The sequence below is a fragment of the Dromiciops gliroides genome, chromosome 6 (genome assembly GCF_019393635.1).
Source record: "Dromiciops gliroides isolate mDroGli1 chromosome 6, mDroGli1.pri, whole genome shotgun sequence".
NCBI classification, from domain to species: Eukaryota; Metazoa; Chordata; class Mammalia; order Microbiotheria; family Microbiotheriidae; genus Dromiciops; species Dromiciops gliroides.
The window spans coordinates 165,638,396-165,663,476 of NC_057866.1; the positions used below are offsets into that span (position 1 = coordinate 165,638,396).

General features: G+C 38.8%; 2 protein-coding genes and 3 non-coding genes across 5 annotated transcripts in view; 4 read left to right on the forward strand and 1 right to left on the reverse strand.

Annotated features, from left to right (window-relative positions):
- Window positions 1-14,155: 14,155 nt before the first annotated feature.
- Window positions 14,156-19,316, forward strand: RPS3A (ribosomal protein S3A). The gene is made up of 6 exons (XM_043973454.1): window positions 14,156-14,311; window positions 15,471-15,574; window positions 16,065-16,252; window positions 18,106-18,314; window positions 18,851-18,960; window positions 19,153-19,316. The coding sequence occupies exons 1-6, from the start codon at window positions 14,250-14,252 to the stop codon at window positions 19,272-19,274; spliced, it is 795 nt and encodes a 264-aa protein (XP_043829389.1). The 5' UTR covers window positions 14,156-14,249; the 3' UTR covers window positions 19,275-19,316.
- Window positions 16,930-17,001, forward strand: LOC122733131. Its single transcript, XR_006353725.1, has one exon. It is a non-coding gene; the product is annotated as a small nucleolar RNA SNORD73 (small nucleolar RNA).
- Window positions 18,710-18,773, forward strand: LOC122733132. Its single transcript, XR_006353726.1, has one exon. It is a non-coding gene; the product is annotated as a small nucleolar RNA SNORD73 (small nucleolar RNA).
- Window positions 18,998-19,062, forward strand: LOC122733134. The gene has a single exon (XR_006353728.1). It is a non-coding gene; the product is annotated as a small nucleolar RNA SNORD73 (small nucleolar RNA).
- An 834-nt stretch (window positions 19,317-20,150) lies between the features above and the next one.
- Window positions 20,151-25,081, reverse strand: part of SH3D19 (SH3 domain containing 19) — a 239,087-nt gene continuing 234,156 nt past the window's right edge. The window contains exon 21 of the mRNA XM_043973453.1: window positions 20,151-24,765. Within this exon, the coding sequence (XP_043829388.1) occupies window positions 24,649-24,765 (117 nt within the window). The 3' untranslated portion in view covers window positions 20,151-24,648. The remainder of the gene's footprint in view (window positions 24,766-25,081) is intronic.

Consider the following 25,081-nt stretch of genomic DNA (forward strand, 5'->3'; position numbering starts at 1 on the left):
TTAAAGTCCCTCTCAGCACATCATCCTTACACAATTCCCTTTACAGTTCTAGAAAGTTAATCTCTAGGCTCTCTACAATTTCCCCCCTTGCCTAATGCCTAAAGAGTTCAGGAAATTGTAAGGGAAAGGACTTAATCTGCTTCAAAACACAGGTTACAGGCATTATTAGAAGACTGAGTAGTGACTACCTATTATTGTTCCCCACCTGGAAAACTGTGGGAGGGCGCTAAGACAGAGTCACACCACATATTATTTACTCTCTAATTGGGGCAGGAAACAACAGTTTCCAACACTGTCCAGAATTTCATATTCCATCTTACCACCAGTAGAACAACCTCTCTATTCTAAGGTCTTCCAAACTTGTAGGTTCTACAGTCACCATGCCCTTCTTGAATCTTAGTCACTTTTCCTTTAATACACCCATCAATTCATTCTGCTTCCAGATTATTTTATTTTATTTTATTTATTTGCGGAGCAATGGGAGTTAAGTGACTTGTCCAGGGTCACACAGCTAGTGTCAAGTATCTGAGGCCGAATTTGCACTCAGGTCCTCCTGAATCCAGGGCCAGTGCTTTATCCATTGCGCCACCTAGCTGCCCCTCTTCCAGACAATCTTGTTGACTGATTACTCAGATTCCATTTTATACAAACCTACCCAGGTTTTACTATGCTCATGGTGATCTTAATACAGCATCTCCAAGCACCATTCTCTTTCTCTCAGTAGCTGTCAAAATTACCCTTCTTTTCTACTCTTCCTCACATAAAGAGAAACCTCCACAGAGCTGTCTGCCTCTCTCAGCTAGGTGGTGCAGTGGATAGAGCACCGGCCCTGGATTCAGGAGGACCTGAGTTCAAATCCGGCCTCAGACACTTAATGCTTACTAGCTGTGTGACCCTGGGCAAGTCACTTAACCCCAATTGCCTCACTAAATTAAAAAAAAAAAAACAACAAAAGATGTGAGCCTCTTAGAATCCTTAGCCTCCTTTAAAGCTCAGTGAGAGAACTACCTACTACAAGAAGCCTTTCCTGATTTCCTCCAGCTGCTGGTGGTTTCCTCCCCCTCTCTCAATTATCTTGTAATATACTTTATAATTATATAATAATATGTAACACTAAATGTATAATATATAATTCCTAGTACAATGTCTGGCACCAAGTAGATGTTTTATGAATTCCTGATTTGATCGATGAATTGATACTGTTAAAGTATGTGAGGAAGGAGGCATAAACCTGGGGCTACATACTGGAGGTGAACATTAGGGTTTCCCCATACCTACTTGGGAGCAACTAGGTAGCAGAGTGGATCAAGAACTGGGCTTGGAATCAGAAAGATTCATCTTCCTGAGGTGTGTGACCCTGGGTAAGTCACTTAGTTCCTCATCTGGAAAATGAGTAGATGGCAAATCACTTCAGGATCTTTTCCAAGAAAACCCCAAATGGGGTCATGAAGAGTCAAACATGACAGAAAAATGACTAAAAATACCTACTTGAGGGAAGATGCCGATATTTGGGTCAATTTTCATGAGCATTTGTGTACTTTGGTCTATCTCTTGGGAGAACCATAGTGGCACTTAGGGGAGAGAGTAGGGCTCTCAGAAAGTTGCTGTGGTGGCTTGGGTTTTGCCCTCCCATTCTTCTTGGTATTGCTGTACTTCCACAGAAGGCAGGCGGGAGCTCCTGTAGCATTTCTCTTTTTCTCCAGGTTTCTCTGTGCTCTATGCTCAGGGCTGGTATTGTTCAGGAGCCAGGTAACACTACATTCTTTCCTTCTCAATTGAGGGGTGTGTGTGGATTTTTGCTGACTGAACAAAGTAAAATTTAATCTAAAAAAGTGAGAACAAGAAATCTGAGTGGTGGTATGTCCCAGAAATCCAGCTTGAGCCATGTATTTACAGAACTTAATATCCCATCAATGGAAAAGGTTACCCAGTGGTAAATGATTTATCTAATGTTGGAGATGTGGGAAAATTGGGACACTGCATTGTTGGTGGAGTTGTGAACTGATCCAATCATTTTGGAGAGCAATTTGGAACTATGCCCAAAGGGCAAGCTCTGCATACCCTTTGATCCAGCAATACCACTACTAGATCTGTATCCCAAAGAGATCATAAAAAAGGGAAAATGACCCACATGTACAAAAATATTTATAGCATTTCTTTTTGTAGTAGCAAAGAACTGAAAATTGAGGGGATACCCACAAGTTGTAGTGTATGACTGTTATGGAATACTATTGTGCTATAAGAAATGATGATCAGGTAGATTTCAGAAAAACCTGGACTCATGTGAACTGATGTTGAATGAAGTGAGCAGAACCAGGAGAACATAGTACACAGTATAGCAACATTGTGGGACGATCAACTATGATAGACTTAGCTTTTCTAAGCAATACAGTGATCCAAGACAATTCCAAAAGAATCATGACAGAAAATGCTATCCACATCTAGAGGAAGGGTGGGAGAGAAATTAGGAACTAAAAATCTTATGAAAACAAATGTTGAAAACTATCTTTACATGTAACTGGAAAATAATAAAATACTTTTAGGATTAAAAAATAAATTTTCAATTATATGTTTTTTAAAAAGATTTGAGAATAGAGACATGGGGCCAATATCATCTGCTGATGCCCACCTACAGGGAGAATAGAGGTTCAGAGATAGTCAGTACTAGGGATAGGGTAAAAGCTCTTAAATAAAATGCCAATATCCCATTAAAGGCTTGGAGGAAGCTGTGAACCATTAATATCTGAGTGTGAATCTGTTTAATGGAAATGCTTTTCCTCTAATACACAACAAATCTTTACATTAAGGAAATGGAAGCTTATATAGTATTTGGATGCAAGGGAATGGTAATATTGGAGGTTGGGGCAAGCCATGAGTATGGGATCACGTAGTGGTGGACTTTAGCCAAAATAAGGGTACCAAGCATTATGAAAGGGCAATGAGAGCTGGCTGAGAGAGGATATCAGGAAGAAAGCTTAGATGATACCAAAGACAACGTTCATATACTTTGTCATTTCTCCTGATGTAAACCTTCCCTGCACCTTTCCATGAAAGAAAATAGTACTATTGTAGTATGTATTTAAGGTGCCTCTACTAGAAACAATTTTATTTAATTTATCAGTATTCTAAAACCAAGGGATTAGGGGAAGCTAGGTAGTGCAGTGGATAAAGCACTGGCCCTGGATTCAGGATGACCTGAGTTCAAATCCAGCCTCAGACAGTTGACATTTACTAGCTGTGTGATCTTGGGCAAGTCACTTAACCCTCATTGCCCCGCCCCCCCCATTAAAAACTAAAACCAAGGGATTTCTAACCTAGAGAGATAAAGTCCATAGCCCTTCCCATGCCCTCAGGCATACTTCAAGCTGCTTTGAAGTAATAAGTATAAGAATTTTGAACATGGAAAAGTCATAATATGATAAAGTTTTGTGTAAACATTCCTAAACAATAATCACTACTCTTTTTTGTCTTGCACCACTGTCTTCAAGGAATGAAAAGGGATTCCTCTTTTTTTTTTTTTTTTTGTGGGGCAATTGGGGTTAAGTGACTTGCCCAGGGTCACACAGCTAGTAAGTGTTAAGTGTCTGAGGCCGGATTTGAACTCAGGTCCTCCTGAATCCAGGGCCGGTGCTCTATCCACTGCGCCACCTAGCTGCCCCCGGATTCCTCTTTACAATCAATATCTTAATTCTTTATCTTCAAGGGATGGATAGAGAAGATTGCCCTTAGTACAGCAGATAAATTTTTTTTTTCGTAAGACAATTGGGGTTAAGTGACTTGCCCAGGGTCACACAGCTAGTAAGTGTCAAATGTCTGAGGCCGGATTTGAACTCAGGTCCTCCTGAATCCAGGGCCGGTGCTTTATCCACTGTGCCACCTAGCAGCCCCCAGATAAATATTATTTCTGAATAGTTCTAGAGAAACTGAAAAGGGTTTTAAAAATATGCTTCCTAGGGGCAGCTAGATGGCGCAGTGGACAGAGGACTGGCCCTGGGTTCAGGAGGACCTGAGTTCAAATTTGACCTCAGACACTTGACACTTACTAGCTGTGTGACTCTAGGCAAATCACTTAACCCCAATTACCTCACCAAAAAATAACATAAAAATATACTTCCATAATAGCTTCTCCCTTCAAAAAATAGATTCCAAAGTGGAAAAACATCTGTAGTTCTACCTATCCTAGGATATATGCAAGATATACTGGGGCAGGGTGATTGGAATCAAGCTGGCTTTTGGGGGGGGGGCGGGGCAATGAGGGTTAAGTGACTTGCCCAGGGTCACACAGCTAGTAAGTGTCAAATGTCTGAGGCCAAATTTGAACTCAGGTACTCCTGAATCCAGGGCCGGTGCTTTATCTACTATGCCACCTAGCTGCCCCCCCAAACTGGCTTTTAAAGTTCCAGGACATAAGCCTTCTGCCCACTGAAGGATCTAGTTCACTAGCATTGATCAGAAAAACCTTTCAGTATTACTAAAAAGTAGATCTCTTAAATAAATATCCTTGTTTACCCCCTTTGCTATGTGACTCCACTTGAGAAATGTCCCCTCCCTTCTTCTTGGTCATGGCTGTTAGGGATGACCAACATGCCCAACCCTAAAGAGAGCACTCTCTTAGCTCAGATTCAATTTTGGGATGAAATGAGGCACTAGAAAATCATGGAACAACTAATAAAAACTTTGCCCTAAAACAGGAAGGACATGCAACAAAGATGTTTTGGCACTGAGCTTCTCTGGATGAGGTTCCCCTTGTGTCCGCATGCAAACATATTTGATCATTAGAGTAGTATATAATGAAGGACATGGTGATTCAGTGGTCTTCAGAAATCAGAAGGGCCCAGACTCCATATGGGTGGGACTTTTTATGCCCTCAGATAACCAAGAAGATGAGTCAGGAAAGCACTGGTACAGCTTTGTCTACTTTTAGGGAAAGCTAATTCTAGTCTTGGGAGGAAAGGAAGAGGGGCCTTGGACTACCCCAGATTGAGGATGGGGAAAAAAAGTTGGGAAACAGGGGCCAGTTTCACTTAATTTAGGATCACTTATCACACTTACCAAACTAGTTTCATGGACAAGTTGGCAACTATCTATTAAGTGTCTACTATATGTTAAGCAATATATTAAGTGCTGGAGATACAAAGATATTAACAGTCTGTTCTCATTTTCTCTTTGCCATTCATAGCTATCTACGGGCCTCTGTAAAGCCCTTCTATAGATATTTTTAACTCAACATATTCAAAACTGAACTCATCTTTCCCCCCACATTTTTCCCTCTTCCAAATTTGCCCATTACTGTTAAAGGCACCACCAAACTCTCAGTCACCCAGGCTCACAATCTACTTGTCATCCTCAACTCCTGACTCTCTTGCCTCCATAAGGTTGGTTGCCAAGCCTAGCCAATTACCTTCTTAATATCTAATATCTCACAGATACTCCACTTCATCTCCTCTGACACTGCCACCCTGGTGCAGACCCGCATCATTTCATGCCCCAACTATTGTAACAACATTCTGGTTGGCCTCCTTGTTTCAAGTCTCTTCCTAATCCAATCCACCCTCCACTCAGCTATCAGAATAAACTTTCTCAAGTGCATGTCAGACTGTTATTCCTCTAGTCAGTAAACTCCAATGGCTCCCAAGTGCTTTCAGGATCAAATGTAAAATCCTCTGTTTGGCCTTTAGAGAACATCACAACCTGACCACTTCCTGCTTTTCTAGTCCTCTTATATGTTTATTCAATGACCCAGTAACTCTGGCCTCACTGATATTCTTTGCACAAGACCTGCCATCTCCTGACTGCATTTTCACTGGCTGTCTCTCATGCCTATAATGTACCCCTCCTTACTGCCACCTCCTGGCTTCCTTTCAGGTGTCAGCTAAAATCCTCCCTTTTTCAGGAAGCCTTTCCCAGTCCCCCCTGAGGGCTAGACTCTTCCTTCTCAGATTACCTCTAAGTTAGCCATCGTATATGTTGCTCAGACAGTTGTTTGCTTGTTGTCTCCCCTTGATCCCATGAGAATGTGACCTCCTTTAGGGCAGAGACTGGTGTGGTTGGTTTTTTTTCTTCATTTCTTTGTATCTCCAGTACTTAGCACAATGCCTGAAAAAAATAGTAAATCTGAAAAAAAAAATGCTTGTTGATTTTACTAAAAAATTTTTCCTTCCTTTCAATTTATCTGTTTTTCCATCTATTAGAACTGGTTATGCCCTTTGTTTTTTTTTATTTTTTTTTTTAGTGAGGCAATTGGGGTTAAGTGATTTGCCCAGGGTCACACAGCTAGTAAGTGTTAAGTGTCTGAGACCGGACTTGAACTCAGGTCCTCCTGACTCCAGGGCTGGTGCTTTATCCACTGTACCACCTTGCTGCTCCATGCCCTTTTTAAAAAAATTAATAAAGTATTTTATTTTTTTCCCGTTACATGTAAAGATAGTTTTCAACTTTTGTTTATACAAGCTTTCCAATTTCAGATTTTTCTCCCTCCCTCCCCTCCCTCCCCTCCCTCCCCCCTCCCCTAGACAGCAGGTAATCTGATATAGGTTATATATATATATAATATATTACACATATATAATATATATATAATAACATTAATCATATTTCTGCATTAGTCATGTTATAAGAGAAAAATCAGAGCAATGATGAAAAACCTCAAAATAGAAAAAACAACAAGCACCAAAAACAAAAGAAATAGTATGGTTCATTCAGCATCTATACTCCAAAGTTCTTTTTTTTTTTTTCCCTGGATTTGGAGATCCTCTTCTATCATGAGTTCCCTGGAACTCTTCTGTACCATTGCATTGGTGAGAAGAATGTAGTCCATCACAGTAGATCAACACTCAATGTTGATGATACTGTGTACAATGTTCTTCTGGTTCTGCTCATCTTACTCATCATCAGCCCACGCAAGACCCTCCAGGTTTCTCTAAACTCCTCCTGCTCATTGTTTCTTACAGCACAATAGTATTCCATTGTATTCATATACCACAACTTGTCCAGCCATTCCCCAATTGATGGGGTTATGCCCTTTTGTGACCACAAAGAATAAAACAATTTTTACTCACAAGGAATGATTATAGGACTAGATATTTAGAGATAGAAAGACCTTAGATGTCTTTCCCTCATATTAGAGATGAGGAAAATGAGACCAGAGAGGTGAAAGGATTTACTCAAAGTCATGCAAATATTTGAACTCTAAATCCAATCTTATCTCCATATTATATTGCCAGGGTATCAAGGACAGGGTTCTGGAAATCATGACAGATTGTTCTGTGAAGACACTGATCTATAATAATAATCAATAATAATACATTATTATTGCAGCCAAAAAGACAACAAAACCCTGGACTAATTATTAGGAAGAAAAATGGAAACAAAACAACCAGAAACCTTATCTTGTCTTTCTACAAAACCATGGTGTATTTGTATCTGGCATCCTTTGTACAGTGTTGGTCACTGGACTTCAAAAAAGGACAGGGCTGGATTAAGTCCAGATCTACCATCATTCAGGTACAGAATAAAAGCTTCTATCTGGAAAATAAAACTCGCTCCTACTTACACGCTTAGCATGATTAGAGATCTAAACCACTTCTCATTTTATTAGAGGCTGGGAAGGGAATAAGGAAGAACTCTAGATAAGAATAGCAAACAATAGGTTTTTACCTCACCAGAGAGAGAGAAGGAACTCAATCTGTGCTATATTTTAAAGTTATCAGACAAACTAGGACTTTTGATTTAAACCCGCTTGGAGACTTAGTTTATTTAAAGAGTACACACTTAGAGAAAGTAGGCAAGGGCTCTGAAGGTCTCATATAAATAGCAGGGGTTCAATAAATACTTGCTGAATGAATGTGTGTACAGGAAAAATTTTACAAAGAAAGGTTCTGTATAATAGAGCTCTAGTGAATGACCATCAGTGATTTGTTCACTTAGTTAAAATTAATTATAGGCAACAAATGATTCTGTAGCGGTTGTACCGTTTTTTTAACAACAACACAACACACTCAAGTGATGCTCCTTCTACTGTAGGTTTAGAAGAATTGAGCTGAAGTTTTGTCTTGTCATTGAGCTTAAAAGTTGGACAAGGATTTCATTAAAAAAATTATGCCCTTGAAATTACTATGTACATCCTATTGTAGATCATACCTATTTTATTTTTTACCACAGTTCAGAGTACAAATTTCACATTCAGTTTAACAAAAATATTTTGAATGTCTAATAGCAATATTAATAGCTAGTGATTATATATTTAAGGTTTGCAAAGAGTTTTATGTACATTATCTCATTTAATCCTCATAACAACCTTGTGAAGTAGTTACTTTCCCCATTTTAAAGGTGAGGAAAATGAGGCTGAGAGAGGTTAAATGCCCACGGTCATATAGCTAGTAAGGGTTTGAAGACAATATATTATGTGGGAGGTCTTGTACTAGTTGCAACTGATGATGCAGAAATGACTAAGACATGGTTCCTTCCCTCAAGAGACTTACAGTATATAAGATATATACTTACAGTATATTAGATCTGTACTTACAATATATAAGATATGCTGTAATACAATATAGAAAGAACTATGTGCTATAAAAGAGGTATAGAGTATATTATTTAAAGTAGCCCAAGTATGAAATATGAGCATGCCTTTCTTAAGTTCTCTTTCATATCACCTTCTCCTCAAAAGTCACCTTTCACCTTGTTTAGATCCTTGGGGGCTCGTTTTTCCAGCTCATTAGATTTTTGGAATGGGGTCTTTTTACTTTTGGGTACTAGGTACCTTACATTTTTGTCTCTGTGTGAAAAAGGACTATGCCCACAGAAATTTCTTAGCCATTTGTTTATGCTGAGCACTTAGATGGCTTGGACCTTATCGACATCCTTAATCAGCACACCTTAGGTTCTCTATAGTCCTCTTCTCTTTCCCTGAATTCTCAAGCTCTCTAAAAACTTCCCATGTCTTCCCCATTCTGCAACTCAACAGATTGAAAGATGAGTAAGTTTTCTGACTAGCCAACTTAAAACAAAAGGACATTTAATGTAAATATGTTATTACTATGAACTGATGGAAATTCATAGCTGAACACCTTAGTCTCACTTTCAGCTCTGCTATTAACTAATTGTGCAACCTTGGCTAAGTCACTTGGTATCTGCACACGTAAAATTAAGAGACTGGATCATATGATCTCTAAGAGGTCCTAGAAAGCTTAAAATTCTGGCTCAAAAGAATAAAAGTGTGGTTGTGAATATGTAGATGTAAGGAGATCAAGGAACAGGTGCCTTTCAATATGAAAACATACCTTCTGGCTTCTGGGTTAGGAAGGTAATCCTAGCATTTCCTCACTTTGTCTCTGTGAAGCCCTTTCTGAGCTGTATAGTATAGTTCTATCATTTATTCTATCCTAGTTATACCACTGTTGCCAGGGTTAGATGTAGTACCAACCCAATTTGTCAACTTCCTTGTTTGGCTTCCTGGCACAGCTCCAAAATCAATTCTACTTTCTGCTTAGTCACACCAGCCCCAGGAGTCTGAGGTAGGCAGTATGCATGGATTGGCAGGCACACCTCCAGGAGTTTTAGTAACAAGATGTAAGTAATAGAAGAAGCTGTTCTGAAGCAACAGAAGAGACTGAATGGCTGAGTAGGAAAAAGCAATAAACATAGTATCCTCCATTGGTCTGGCTCGTCATCCTTTTCAAATTACTTTCATATAAAATGTGTTATTTGTATGTATTTGTCTTGAATCTCAAACTCTGCAATACTGTCTTGGAGGATCAGTAAGTTTTTCATTCCTTTAATATGTTTGGAAGGCTTCCTAAGGTCAAAATTCTTCAGAACAGAAGCTGAGGCTTCCAAGTAATCTAGGATAGCCTAGAATATATCACAGTAACTTCATCTTGAAGAACTCTGAGCACTCAAATTGCTCTATTACCATTCTCACTTTATAGATGGGAAGTTAAAGAGGGAAGCTAGGTAAGTAACAAAGAGAAAATATGTCTGTCATAAAGCTAGATTTTTTTGTACTTGAGAATCTTAAATTCACCATTTCCAATATTTCCAATCTAACCCCTTACTGTTATTTACTTGCCTTATAAGTAAAAATCCACTAAACTTTCATTTAAATTGCTACCACTTAGTAAACGTTAATGAATATACACTTTAAAAACTGATATTTCAAAATGCATTATTTTCTCAAAATTATAAATTTTAATGTAAGAAAAGCTGATGCTAATCAATAAATGATTTACTGATAACATCTAAATTCAAGACAAAACTTAAAAACAATGCCTTTTATCCTGTATAATTAGAAAACTGATATTTGCATTATTTAATAATAAGCAACAATAAAACATGTATTGAAATGGAAAAAATTACCTAAGAAAAACATAGATCTAAATCTAAACCTCATAAGGAAACTTTCAGTACAAAACAAAGGCAGGATGGGAATAATGGTCCTTGACAAATCCCTTAGGTGCCTGAGTATCTTAATGAGTAAACTAGATGCACCTGGCCTCATTAAATGTTCCCCTGTGAGGCTCTCACTCATGGGAAAAAGAGTGAATTAGACAAAGCTGGCAGTCTCTGCTAACATCAGGTTTATGATATCTTAAACTTGAAACACTATCCTTTTAGGATGATAATATTCTCTTATGAGTTAGAATGAAACTGGCAGATGAAACAAGGCATGAGATTTTGGAGCAACAAAATAATTTTTCTCAGGCTTTGGAATGTGCCATCTACAGAATACCTTTTCTGAACCATTAATCTATTACTTCTCCATCTCTATTCCTCAATTTACTGTGGTATATACACTTATCTGTTGATGTGTTGTTAAGGAAACTATCATAGCACATAGTAGCTAATTAACTGGGTTCTTGAACTAGCTCTTTCACTTACTAGAGATACAATCTTGTCTAAGTCATTTAAGATTTAAGCTTTTTGGACTTTATTCCCTTATCTATAAAATGAGGAACTTGAATGATCTCTGAGGTTCCTTCCAGATCTAAACTCTAGAATTTTATCTATGAATAGAGGATCTCTAAGGTCTTTTCCAAATCTAATGTTCAATGATTCTACTTACTGACAAATTATAGTTAAATTAAGAGGCTTTTATGATCTAACAATTTTACGAGAAATATCATACAAGAACATATAATACCTTATGTTCCTGGAGAACTTTAGTTTTAAATGTGCTACCTGCACATTTCATTTGCTTTTCACAACAGCATTGTGAGGTAAACGGGACAAGAACTCTTACTCAAGAGAAAACAGGTCTAGACAGTTAAAAGAACATGGGTCAGAAGACCTGCATTTAAGTCCTGTCTCAAACCATCTATTATTGACTGGTTGGGCATGAACAAATCACTACCTCTGGCCTGAGTTTTTACTTCTATGTAATAAAGTGGCAGAAACCAGGCATACTGAATCTTAATTCCAGTGCTCTTATGTCTATAATATGCTACTTCCTCATATACTCTGACTTACTATCAGCAAATTTGCTTGCATACTCACAAGTCAAATCAATGTTAAGTTAGAAAGATAAAGACAAAACAATATGATATGCAATTAAAATATATCCAACCTGACAAAATGAAACATACTGATGCTGAAAAGTGAGAAATAGATCAAGGAAGAGACAGCAGGGACTATCATCCTGTCCTACAGAAAATAAAGCAATCATAAAAAGAAGAACAATAAGAGGCTAGAAACCACTTGGCTATCAAACACTTGTTCTTCTCTTACAATTTAAAAAATGTGAGAGAGCATGGCAGAAGGTTATGAAGAGTACTGCCTTATAAAATAGGGAGAAGCATGAAGGGAATAATCAGTTTGTAGAAAGATTATAGGGACATCCAATTAAGTCAGATCATCCTATAAGCACTTGAAGTGTAAACTGGAGACAACATTAACATGAAAACTATATTATTATATAGGCTGGGTAGTTTAGTTGATTAGAATATGATACTAATGAGACCAATTTCCCCTTAGATTTGATACTGTTTCTTGGCTACAAATTGCATTCTTAAGTTTATTTCAGAAATGTGTGCCATCCATAAAATGTGGGTGGCTTAGTTCAATTCAGCATTACTACTAGAAAAATAACCACTTCATCTTTCAGTAGGAAATTGAATCTGAAGCTCACAAGGTCTACTAACATTAAAACAAAATGGGCTGAAACCCACAATGTTTTCTATCATTAACTTTTTTTAATTTGAAAAAAAAATGGGCAAATAGCTTTCAAGTGTGTTCTGAAGTTCTTACCATTAGAACTGTATAAATAGAATTGTTTTTTTTTTCTGTCAGGAGTTTCTCTATAGGAAAGTAAAACAGGCTCCTAAAGCCAATCCTCTTCCATGCCTAAAAATAGATACCTCACTAGCAGGTCACTGACGTCTGAAATTCTAGAGGTCGGAGGCACTTCACTGCAGTCAGAGGGCCCTTGTTAAAATGCAAGTGTTACCTGAGAAAGGTAACATTAATATTCTATTCAGGGTTAGTGCTTGGCCAGTAGTGAAATAGGTGACTTTTACTTCGGTATTTGTTTTTTCTCCCATTCTAATTCTCTTTTCTTTCCCTTTCCCAGATTCAAGTTCATAAAGCATTTTTTGAGCATCTAACAACACTGTGCCGGGCATATAATGACAAAAATAAAATAGTTCCTGCCTTAAGGAAACATACTCTACCAGAGGGAAACAACGTATACACGGAGAACTATGTAGAGTGATCACAAAGTAATTGGAGAAGCCAGGGCACTAAGAACTGGGAGGGGGAAGGGAAGGTGACTTAAGAAAGGCTTGAAAGAAGTGTAACTCAGTTGTGTTGTGAAGGAAACAAAGCATCAGACCATAGTGGTTGGGTCTGGGGTTCTGGGTTCAAATTTTTACTCTGGGGAACTGCATGTGACCTTGGTCAAGTTACTTCACCTCCTGGGCCCCAGTAAAACGAGAGGCTTCGGCCAGGTGTCCGTTCCAGCTCTAAAGCAATTACAAATCGCAGTCTTATGTAAAAACAAACCGAAATTACTTTCCTACCTTCTAGCTGTGAGAGTAATTTAAAGAAGCCTGGCCTGTTTCTTGATTTATAAAACGTAGATGATGGAATCTATAGAGGTACATTACAGGGTAGTTGCTACGATCAAAGGAGAATGTACATAAAGCATTTCGAAAGCTCTTTATAAATAGGGGCATTAATCCTCTAAACATGATGACCCGTATATATTGTTTACTCAAAGAATGGCTGATTCCTTGACTAGGTGAGGCAGAATGTCTAGTCAGCCTGGATAGGTTGGAGGGAGATTGAGGAAGACTAGAGCGGGGATTTTTAATCTTTGTCGTGATATTTTTAAATGCACAAAATAACACGCATAGGATTAACAAGGAAGCCAATTACACGGAAATCGTTATTTAAAGAGTATATTACAGAGGCAGCTAGGTGACGCAGTGGATAAAGCACTGGCCATGGATTCAGGAGGACCTGAGTTCAAATCCGACCTCAGATACTTGACACGGACTAGCTGTGTGACTCTGGGCAAGTCATTTAACTCTCATTGCTCCGCAAAAAAAAAAAAAGAAAGAAAGAAAGAAAAAAGAGTTTATTACCAAAAGCCAAGGTCACAGACCCCAGGTTAAGAGCCCCCTGGAGAGATAATGGGAGTCAGTGGAGACGCCAGTGCAGGGCAGTCAAGACCTAGGCTTTAGTCATTTTAATTCGGCAGCTGTTTGTTGGATGGATTCGAGTGGGAAAACTGGAGTCTGGGAAACCAAGGAGATTTCTTTTGCAGGAGTGTGGGCGACAGGCGATGGGGGCGGGGGGGTGGGGAAGCAAATCCGCAAAGTTCCAGCTCTGCTCCTAACTGCCTACATGACCTTTGGAAAATCTCTCGACCTCTGTTACCTCATTTGTAAAAAGAAGAGGCAGGACCAGACGACCTCAGAGGTCTGAACAAAGATAAAGCTACTCATCCGCCCCTCAGTGCCAAACTCCGGCGCCGACGTTTTTCGTCGGCGTTATCATGACCTCTGAGACCACTTCCGCTTCCGTGGTTCCTTCCGGCAGCTTGGAGGCTTGTGCAGCCTCCGAACGCCAGGGGGTACTGAAGCAGCTCCTCTGGAACGGGTTACTCTCTCCCAGATCTCGCGACGGTTTGGGTCAGGGAGAAAAACGCGTGGCACGCACGCCGGAGGAAACGCCAGAGACGCGCCCCGCCCTAGCTTCCTAAAGTCTCGCGCGAGCTGTGCTGTCGCCCTTTTGGCTTTCAGAGCGGGATCATGGCGGTGGGCAAGAACAAGCGCCTCACCAAAGGCGGCAAAAAAGGAGCCAAGAAGAAAGTGTAAGTGGTGACTGATGCCGGGGGTCCCATGGTGGAAGTCCCCCGAGGCGGGCAGATGATCCTCCAGTCGCGGTCCGGGCGGGATGGCGGGGATGACGGGTGGATTGGGCTTGGCCCTGGCCGACAAGAGCCGGGGCCCGGGGCTGGCTGGGGCCTTCGCCGCGAGCCTGAGGAGCCCGGGGTGGAGGTCGCCGGCCCCACGCCGGCGGGGTCGGGGAGCCCGCGTGCTGGTTTCCGGAGCTTTGTGGCTTTCGGGTCGCGCCCAGGCCCGACCCCACGAGGACCCGCTGCCCTTCCCGGGTGGCTGCCTCGACTCCCCCGGAGCCCTGCGCCGCCCTGGTTGGAGCTCCCGCGGGGCCGGGGGTGGGGTGGGGTGGGGTGGGGGACGTCTGTTCCATTCGTTCGCTTCCGTGATTCGTTCGCCCTCGGAAAGTGAAGAAAAGCGTGAGTTCGAGACGAACTCGATGCATCGGAGGAACTGAGTGAAACTGCAGCTGGACTTAAGTTGCAAAAGCTGTACGGGGTAGTTGTGCGCACCCCACTGTGAGGGGGGGGTGCTTGCATCCTGTGCACGTGCCAGCTTGGTGTTTGCGATAAATACCCTCTATGTCACGGCAACCTCCTAGTAATAAAACGCATTTCTCCATCCCTATAACGTTTGCAGAGCGCTTTACAAATATATTCCAACTCGATCCTCATAACAACCCTGGGAAGCAGGCGCTATTATGATCACCCCCATTTTACAGATGAGGAAACTGAGGCCTACAGGCTAAGTGAACTTGATGCATTTGTTAAGGTCTGAGGCCCGATTTGAACTCCCAAGTCTAGTGTTCTTATCAGCTACGCTAAGCTTATGTTCTAAGAAGAATAATTTGTTCGAGATTTTGTTATGACCCCCCCCCCTCAATGAGTGCTTAGTGGCCCTATCTGTAGATTTCCTTGATGTAACTCCCTGGGAGAATGTGCTCCACTGTTGCAATTCTTCTGGAGTTTCCCTGGGCCACTGAAAGATAAGTAGCTTTTCCTATGGTCTCAGGTGTTTTAGAGACAGCTTGGATCCAGATCTTACTATTAAGACCAGTTTTCTTTCCAGTATACCAGGCTGCTTGTCTAAATAACAAATAGCTAACTTCTGGTGTTTTTTTTTCCCCCCATAAAGGGTTGATCCATTTTCAAAGAAGGATTGGTATGATGTAAAAGCACCAGCTATGTTCAACATTCGCAATATTGGCAAGACACTGGTTACAAGGACTCAAGGAACAAGTAAATATATCTTGTCTTTGGTTTGTGTGTGTGTGTGTGTGTGTGTGTGTGTGTGTGTGTGTGTGTGTGTGTGTGTGTGTGTGTGTGGCTTGAAATAGTTCTTACTGCAAACCACCTTTTCCACTGCATGCTGGTTAGAGAGAAGTGATGGAATCATGGCAGTGGTCAGGAATATGATTTGGGGAAAAACGACTGATAGCTGTCTTAGGACAGCTTATGAGTAGTAAAAAGTGTGTTCATGCAATTGACTACAAGTTAAGACATGTAATCATAAACCCAATTGAGGTTTATAAAGTGCCTTCTTTATACTAACTTCTGGATTACTGTCCCAAATGTTTTTATGAATTTTTAAACTTTTTTTAACTTATTGCCTAAATGATCCTAACTTTCATATCCAAGCTAAGGGGCTTTGTGACGGCTTTTTCATGTGAAGTAAGTTTGATGTTGCTGTTAAGTTTCTGATAATAAGAAACACCATTTTGTTTTCTAGAAATTGCCTCTGATGGTCTAAAGGGTCGAGTTTTTGAAGTGAGCCTTGCTGATTTGCAGAATGATGAGGTTGCTTTTCGTAAGTTCAAGTTAATTACTGAAGATGTTCAGGGTAAAAATTGTCTGACTAATTTCCACGGAATGGATCTTACCCGGGACAAGATGTGCTCCATGGTCAAAAAGTGGCAGGTAAGTCTTGTATTTGTTGATAGTATTCCTTGCAGCACTTTATTTTTTAATGAAAGATTATAGGGGCAGGTCCCTTAGGACAGTTGTTAGGTTCTTTTTTTTCCCAATGAAATATGTAGGCAGTATGTATAAAACATCTAGAACTTGGTTCTGGACCAACTTTTTGTGTGTGGGGGGGGGTGGTCAGTTGAGGGAGCAATGATAGAAAGTGATTTAGAATATTTAATACAGAGGATACAGGAGTAGAATCCTTATTTAATAACATAGGAATTTTCATTTTCTAAGATAAATGAGTCCTTTTCCTAACTGGCCCTTAAATAAAAACTGATACTCACATTCATATTACAGGTAATAACAGAGATGAAATGTACAATGGATATGTCACTGGAATCAGAAGACTTGAGGAGTCATTTCAGTTCTCTGCTGCTTAGTCTTGGGACTAGTGGCAAAATATCTGATTTTTGTTTACTCTTTAATCACATGGGAATCAAATAGTGTTATTTAGTATAGCAAAGTTGTTGTATTTGATGAGATTTGAAACTAAGTATGAGACCTGTTTCTGGTGTTTAAGTAGCAATCTAGATGGGGTAGTTTGGACCACCCACCTGCTCAATATTTTACCTAATGCATGGCAGGAAAGAAGCAAAGCATACCAAGGTTTTTGAAATGGTTATGGGAATGAATGATGATAAAATGTTTTGGGCCCAAATGATATGCAGTGATTATGCCATTACATTTTTTCTGACATTCCCCTGTAAAGTAGATAAGATTTCTGGTAAGTTTGACTTTTGGCAGAGAATTTGTCTTGCAGACCCTAAGAGGGGATTTGTACATTTAATTTTAACCTTCATTTTCAGTGTAATTAATTTTCATTAAAGTATAAAGCATATTATGTTGTAAAATAGCTTGTTAGTTATTTGTATTTTCCAGAATTTCTCTGTTTAAAAACCCTTTTCGGTTGGATTTAATGATGGAAGAGCTTGGACTAAGAGAATCTTAAAATAGTTTGTTTACTTAAAACAGATCCTGTTTACATTTTATTGCCATGTTTTAACAAGTTCAGTTTTTAAAGGACATTTAAATTTGAGAGAAGATGGGGAGTTTTTAGGTAGTCATAAAACTATCACTATAATTATACTTAATATTTTGGGACCATAAATTCTGCATTCTTCTTGGATCTTCTCTCTCTTTGTGCAGATTGATTGTTTTATTCCAACAAGTGCAGCTGTCTGTTTTTTTTTGGGGGGGGAGGCAATTGGGGTTAAGTGACTTGCTGAGGGTCACACAGCTAGTAAGTGTCTGAGACTAGATTTGAACTCAGGTCCTCCTGACTCCAGGGCCAGTGCTCTATCTGCTGCACGACCTAGCTGGCCCAGCTATCTGGTTTTAAAAGGTATCCAGCATGGACAAAAGACTGGAAGGTCAATAAAAATACACAAGAACTTAATAGCTTAAGACTATTTAGTGTAGGTACAGATATAATTCTATAGATTACTAGTTTGTGAGGTCATAGCTTTATGATTTGTAGTATTAATTATGACCCTGAATTATACATAATGGTTAAATTCACTGTGCAGATTTTCATCCCAGGAAGTTCAGCTGTCTTCCTGCTATACAGGAAGTTTTGCTACCCAAAATTTATATCTAGATGGTTTTGGGTAACTTAAGAGTGCTATTTATTTTGATACTTGAATAGAATTGTCTTTTTCTCATTTAAAAAATACGTATGAAATAGATTAGAGTTAAATTTCAATTTTCTTGGGGTTGGAGGTTTTAGAATTTTGTAAACAGGACGTGTTTAAAATTATCACTTTTCCTGCAGCCGAAATGAGAATATTTTCTAATTTTTCTAGACCATGATTGAAGCCCATGTTGATGTCAAAACTACCGATGGCTACTTGCTCCGCCTCTTTTGTGTTGGTTTTACCAAAAAACGCAACAACCAGATCCGTAAGACCTCTTATGCCCAGCACCAACAGGTCCGTCAGATTCGTAAGAAAATGATGGAAATCATGACCCGGGAGGTGCAGACAAATGACTTGAAAGAAGTTGTCAATAAACTGTAAGTATCCACGTTTTTGCTTTCAGAGAAATAGTTAACTGGAGTTGAAATATAAGAATGCATAATTTGCTGAAAAAATTACTAGTCAAAAGCTTTGTTTTTTCAATTCTTTAGACACTTACTAACCAGTTACAGTCCAAGTGGTTTCTTTTGCTCTTGGATGGATACTTTTAAGCTCATTAAACATTCTTTGTGGGGCAGGAACTGCTTTTCTTCCCGTGTTCTAAACTAGTTGGTAGTGTCTAAAATAGTTTCCTTTCTACTTTTTGTTGCTTTGTAGAAACATGTATCGGTTTCCTCTAATGGAAAAACCCACAATAGCCTATGTAGTTTTTGTCTGTCTTTATTCAAGTCTCCATAAAATATAAGCCTGAATATAAACTGCTTCTCATGGGAATAAATGATGAAAACTGTTTCGGTCCCAATTGATATCTAATGATAATACACTATTCTGATATTCTCATGCAGCTTGGAGATTTTAGAAATGTTTCTAAATTATTAGTAAAATGGCCTTTAATGTTAGTATTTCTTTTTAGAATTCCAGACAGCATTGGAAAAGACATAGAAAAGGCTTGCCAGTCCATTTACCCTCTCCATGATGTATTTGTTCGAAAAGTCAAGATGCTCAAGAAGCCCAAATTTGAATGTAAGTAGAACTGAAATGAATTTCTTGAGAGAGAGGGAATGAATGATGACCACAGTTTTGGTCCCAAATGATACTCCATGCTTATACTTATTTACTGACATTCCCAAATCTAGACTTGAGAATCTTGCTTGCTATCCATACCTTTTGATCCTCTGTCCCTAATAGTTGATGTGCTTTTATTTTTCTTTTTAGTGGGAAAGCTAATGGAACTGCATGGTGAAGGTGGTAGCTCTGGAAAACCTTCAGGAGATGAAACAGGCACAAAAGTAGAAAGAGCTGATGGCTATGAACCACCAGTTCAAGAATCTGTCTAAAATAACTTTTAAAGGCTGAAAAATAAAAATTTATCATTGTGATGGTTTTGGTTTTTTTTTTAAAATTTATAAATCAAAATGGTAGTAATTTGCTGCTTTGAAAGTTTTTTCATAAATGTGATGAGTAAATGACTTGATATTACCTAATGAAATTGTATAATTGCTCTGTAAATAAACTTGTTATAAAACCATTGGGATTGTCACAAAAGATATGACCTTGGGTTCCTCAGGAGTGGAAGAATTGGGCCATCTTAACTACCTATATAAACTTCTACTTATTTAAAAAGTAAATTCATTTAATCCTCACAACTCTAGTGGAAAGAAGCAGGGGTGTGTTTTGCATCAGTTTTAAACGAACAAACATTACCAGTACTGCTTCCTAAGGAAATTATTTCAGCGCAGTGTTGCTGGTAGCCTTTTTTCTCACCTTAGATTGGAGCAGATTTTTTTGATTTTACGAAATGTAATTTTTATGTTTGCCTTTTGTCTCTTTTTTGATTAAGACACTGGTGTGATTTGCCATTTCCTTCAGCTTATTTTCTAGATGAGGAAATGAGGCAAATGGGGTAAGTGATTTACTCAGTGTCACAGCTTATATCTGATGGCGAATTTGAACTCAGAACCAGATTAAAATGTAACTGAGAAAAATACAATGTATATTTCTGAGTCAAAATGTTTCTCTTTGAATTTTATACTATTCTATAGTTGAAATGAGGGCAATCAGGATTTTGAGTTTTAGTAATTACGGACCTGAGGAAAAACTTGGATGAAGAATCATAAAAATGTACTGTCTTATTTGGGATTCTTAATACTAGTGAAATTGCTAATTCTTTGTTGGCTCACATAGAAATAGGCTCAATTGGCAAATTACAGGCAATGTGCTACCCCAAGTTTTATTTCTGCAATTAACTATCCAATTTTTACATGCTAGTATCTTTCACTAATACATGATATAAAGAATATAACTTGGTAGTCAAGATCTGGTTTAAGCCACTTAACCTCTTTTAGGCTGTTTTTTTTTTTTTTTTAAGTGACTTGCACAGCTAGTAAGTGTCAAGTGTCTGAGACCGGATTTGAACTCCTGAATCCAGGGCCAGTGCTTTATCCACTGTGCCACCTAGCTGGAGAAATTACCAATAATTACTATTTCTCCCCAAAGGGTGATTGATCTTTTTTTCCTGGTAGGATCAAGATTTATTAATCCTAACACTTCAGTAAGGTAAGTGAGAAAATGATTATTTTATTTTGGTAGAAACATGCTGAATGTTGATGCAATGAAGGTAAACTCAGAATTCCTGACTAATGGATAACATTACCTGCTAGTCAATGTCAAGAGAATTTGCAAAGGCAAGATAGCTCAATGAGAGTTCTCATTCCCTGAATCCTGCCTATGTAGAATTACCAGGGACTGGGTCCCAACACTTACTGTACATTTAAGATTAATTATCAGTACAATAAAAATGAAATACAGTTCTTTTCCTTCATGGAACCAGAGTAAAGAAAATGCTAAATATGCTAGTTTTTGTAGGTTTGTTATTTTCCTGCCAAAAAGAAATCTATAGCTCATCAGTTTCTTTCCCACAAGGGAAAGAATGAAAATCCTGGCTAATTTCTCTACTAAAACTCAGCATTTAACTGGAATGTGACTGAATTGTGAAGTGCCAGTAGAATTACTCTCTAAGGGGCAATACTTGAAGATACAGGTGTAAGCAATGCTTTTTGCCCAGTTAGGATTTCTTAAAATCCAGAATGTATGATCCAGACAAAAAGTGGTTGGCTAAATGCACATTTAATTTATACAGATACCACAATGCCCGAGTTAATACATAAATTTGCAAAATATTAAGAACATTCTTTTGTGTTGCTTTTGTTTGGAGACAAGTTCTACATGACACTGGTTTTGTGAGGATTCTTCAAATGTCTTTACAATGGCTGAACTTCCAGAGTACCTATTTGAATTTCTAGGTAGCTGCAGACACTATAATATAAATTGTCTAGAATGAGATTGAAGACCTGAGTCCGAATTTTTCTTCTTTCTTGAATGAGATAGTTCAAGATCCTTGAGTTGTTCTCTCTGAAAGTCTCGTTGATTACAAATGTTGCAAAGAAAATGTCAATCTTAACCCAATAAAATCAATTCTACTTATTACATGCCATCAAGGAGGAATTTTAGGATGCTTAAAAAGCCGTGATGATGTTGCAATCTCCTAAATGGTCTCTAGGTGGCAATATTGCACTGAATTAGCAACTTTCCCCCAATACATTTTCCAAACACAAGTGGAAAAGTTGGGAGTTAGGATCTCCGACTGCTATTAGAAGTTTTGATTTATTTACAGTGATGTTGCAATGTAATTGATGTGGCACCCGTTGACTTGACAAAAGATGAAATGTTAATATTTAGCAAAATGAACATATTCAAAACATGATCTATTCAGCAACATTTGCTTCAGATAATTTCATCTTGAGAAAGAGCTTTAAGTCAATAAAGTCAAGACATACTAACAGCACGGCTCTCTCTGGCTTTAGTGGCTCTTGGGAGTTTTCTTTCTTTCTTTGCTTTTTTCCTAAAATCCAGTTCTAGTCATAACTTGGCAAATGTACTGAATACTGATTTTTCAGACTCACTACCTTTCCTACACAGTTTAAGTGAAGGACCTGTCCAGCTGATATGACAAAGGCACAATAGGTATGACCTTGTCCCACTGGACCATATAAAATGCGATACCTTTTGTGGTAGCCTCTAATTCTTAGAGGGAAAAGTGTATTTTGTAGTAAAAAGAGAAAGTAAGTCATACTTTTTTTTTTGCAGGGCAATGGGGGTTAAGTGACTTGCCCAGGGTCACACAGCTAGTGAGTGTCAAGTGTCTGAGGCTGGATTTGAACTCAGGTACTCCTGAATTCAGGGCCGGTGCTTTATCCACTGCGCCACCTAGCCGCCCCCCAACAGTAATCTTAATAGCTCTCACACTCCCCTTTAAAAAGTAGTTTTGTAACTTGAGCTCAGTATGCCAAGCATCGTATAGATGCTTTACATAACTAAACTATGTAAACATTTCCCTGTCATATTTAGTAACCTCAGATGGAGACATTTCACTGAACTGTTTCTCACCCATTAAAGACAAGAGATTTTGAAGGGAGGCATAGATTGGCAACATACTGTATCAGGAAGTAGAATTATTCAAACTTTTCTCCCAAATGTTTGAGTTGCTTGATACCATATGTAGTTTTAGCATGGAGGTGGAGCCTGTGAACATTACTGGCTCCATTCAGGCAGCAATCATCTTGAATCTGGGTGAATTTTGCCTAAAGTTAAAAGGCCGCACAACATGGTGGTGGTACCTGTGAAAACCCACAAGCCACATTTTGGCTTCCCATGCCTAGAATGACTGACAATGTATATCAGCTCTATCCGTGGATCTAGCATCTGATAATACAGGCAGCTTCACTGTTTCCTAAGGAACTTTGTGAACTAACTTGAAAAGAAAGATATCTATAAATTCAAAGTATTCTTAGATTAAAAAAAAACATTATTATTTGAGAAAAGGGACTACAAGGTTTTTTCACCTAAGGCTACTATCACTTTAGCTAGGGTTACAGTTATTAAATTCTTTTGTTTATTCCCTTCTGAAAATCCCAGATTATAAAAGGGATTTTGCCCCCAAAAGTTGGGGTTTTCACACGAATTACAGTGAACCTTAATTTAAAAGTTACCAAAAAAAAATTCCAAGTAAAAGTGGTATTGTTGGTAAACCACACCAGGTGGTAAATATGAGCAGCAGGAAATCCAGCCCCTACAGCTGGTTAACTCTGGCTCCCTTAAATCTTCACCAGAGCTTCCATTCCTACTCCCAACCCCCTACCTACCAGAACCCCAAATGGAGAGTTCCCACCAGAAAGCACAAGGAACAATAAAAAATGACTTCTAAAACCTATTAGTAAGTTGAGGATTGCACATACACTGTGGGGCACATAATGGCCTATTGACAGATTGATTTTTTTGGGGGGGAGGGTGATGGAAGGCTATAATAACAAGAGCTGAAAGGTGCTCAGATCAGGGCATCAGATTTATATAAATTTTTTTCCACCCAAATTCAACCCCTACAACATAGTTTGGAAAGTTTTATATTTCTAAACATATTTCTCTTCTGCCAATGTGTTTGGAAGATTGTCTTCAACTTCCTTGGTTCAGGCTCATAAATTAGAATTGATTTGGTCTTATAAATCAACTGCTTTGACCAGGTGCTTGGAATCCATCATGACTGCTAGCAGGACAGTGGCTTTACTTATTTTAATCTCTGTGCAAGGATAAGCAGGGAAAAGATAAACAAAAAAAAGTACCAGGGTGAAATTATCCACAAGGCTGATTTACATCACCTCTGTGAAGAAATTTGCTTTGGGGATCTGCTTTCTGTTTTGACAGTTGCTCTGCAGTCTAAGACTTTTGCATATGATTCATAATGCAGCAATAGAAGCAGCAACAGCTTATGTATTACTGAGGTAATTCGAAGAAAATGAATTTTTCTCTGGATACCAGTAATTGTCACAGGAGTGTTCTCAGATGCAGGAATTGTGCTAGGTGATAGGCCTAATAAAGTAAAGCATATGTTGAGGGAAGAGGGAAAGAACTATGGCAGGCAGGTAAGTGTTAGGAGCTTTAGTGAAGCGTATTTCAAGGATGGTTTGGAGGTTTCACAAGGCAAGAAAGTTACAAGGATTAAAACGTACCATTCTTTCCTTCTTCCCTCCCGATCCGTTAGAGACTGCAACCTTTGAAAGCAGCCATTACAAGGCATTATTCTACCCTATGCTGGGAAGGTTTTCATGACTCCACCCATCATAAAGCAGGGACTTGCCCTTAAAATAAAGGATATGTACCCAAGCTATTATAATTATATTTGAATATCAAAAATGTAGTTTGTTACCAATCATATCATGATAGTTAAGCTATGTAGAAAGCAGAAATGGTTTTTTAAAGGGAAAAAAATTAATAAGGTTAATTCACTTATACTGTTAACGACCCAACTATACAAGCCGTGGTCTGCTTGAAAGATCTTCCTACTGTCAATTTTCCCTGCTGGAAACTAGAAATGACCCTGCTAATTTTGCTTGGATTCTTTTAGAGCATCCACAGTGTGTAGGTTTAATATGTACATGCTTCTATCATGAATGAAAATGTAAAACAAAACCCAGAACTTTCCCACTTTCAGGAAATTCTAGGTTACCATGTTACAGGTTTTGCTTACAGTAAAAAAAATAGTGCAAAAAAAGATATATTTGATAGTCAAAGTAATAGTTCAAGTGATACCAAAGGCAAGGGACATTTTGTGTTGGCTGAGTCACATGCTTCTTCCCATTGCACAAACAAAGTTTCCTTTTAGGATGCTGGTAGAATCTGAATGTAGTTTTTGGGAAATATTCCAGATTTTCCTGCTCGTTCTCCACTCATCCAGTCTTCATCTACAGATTCCAGCTCTGTTATGATATCACCAGCCTGCAGGAAGAGATGGTTTTTAAATGGTAACCAGCTTCTCTCTCTTTTTTTTTTTTTAGGGTGGCAATTGGGGTTAAGTGACTTGCCCAGGGTCACACAGCTATTAAGTGTTAAGTGTCTGAGGCCGCATTTGAACTCAGGTACTCCTGACCCCAGGGCCGGTGCTCTATCCACTGAGCCACCTAGCTGCCCCACCAGCTTCTCTTGAATATAACCATTGAGAACAGGACTATGGAGAGATCCTTTCTCTATGTAAAACAATAATCTTAGTTTATTTAGAAAAATCAGATGACAAAATAGAATGGTCTTTGATTTT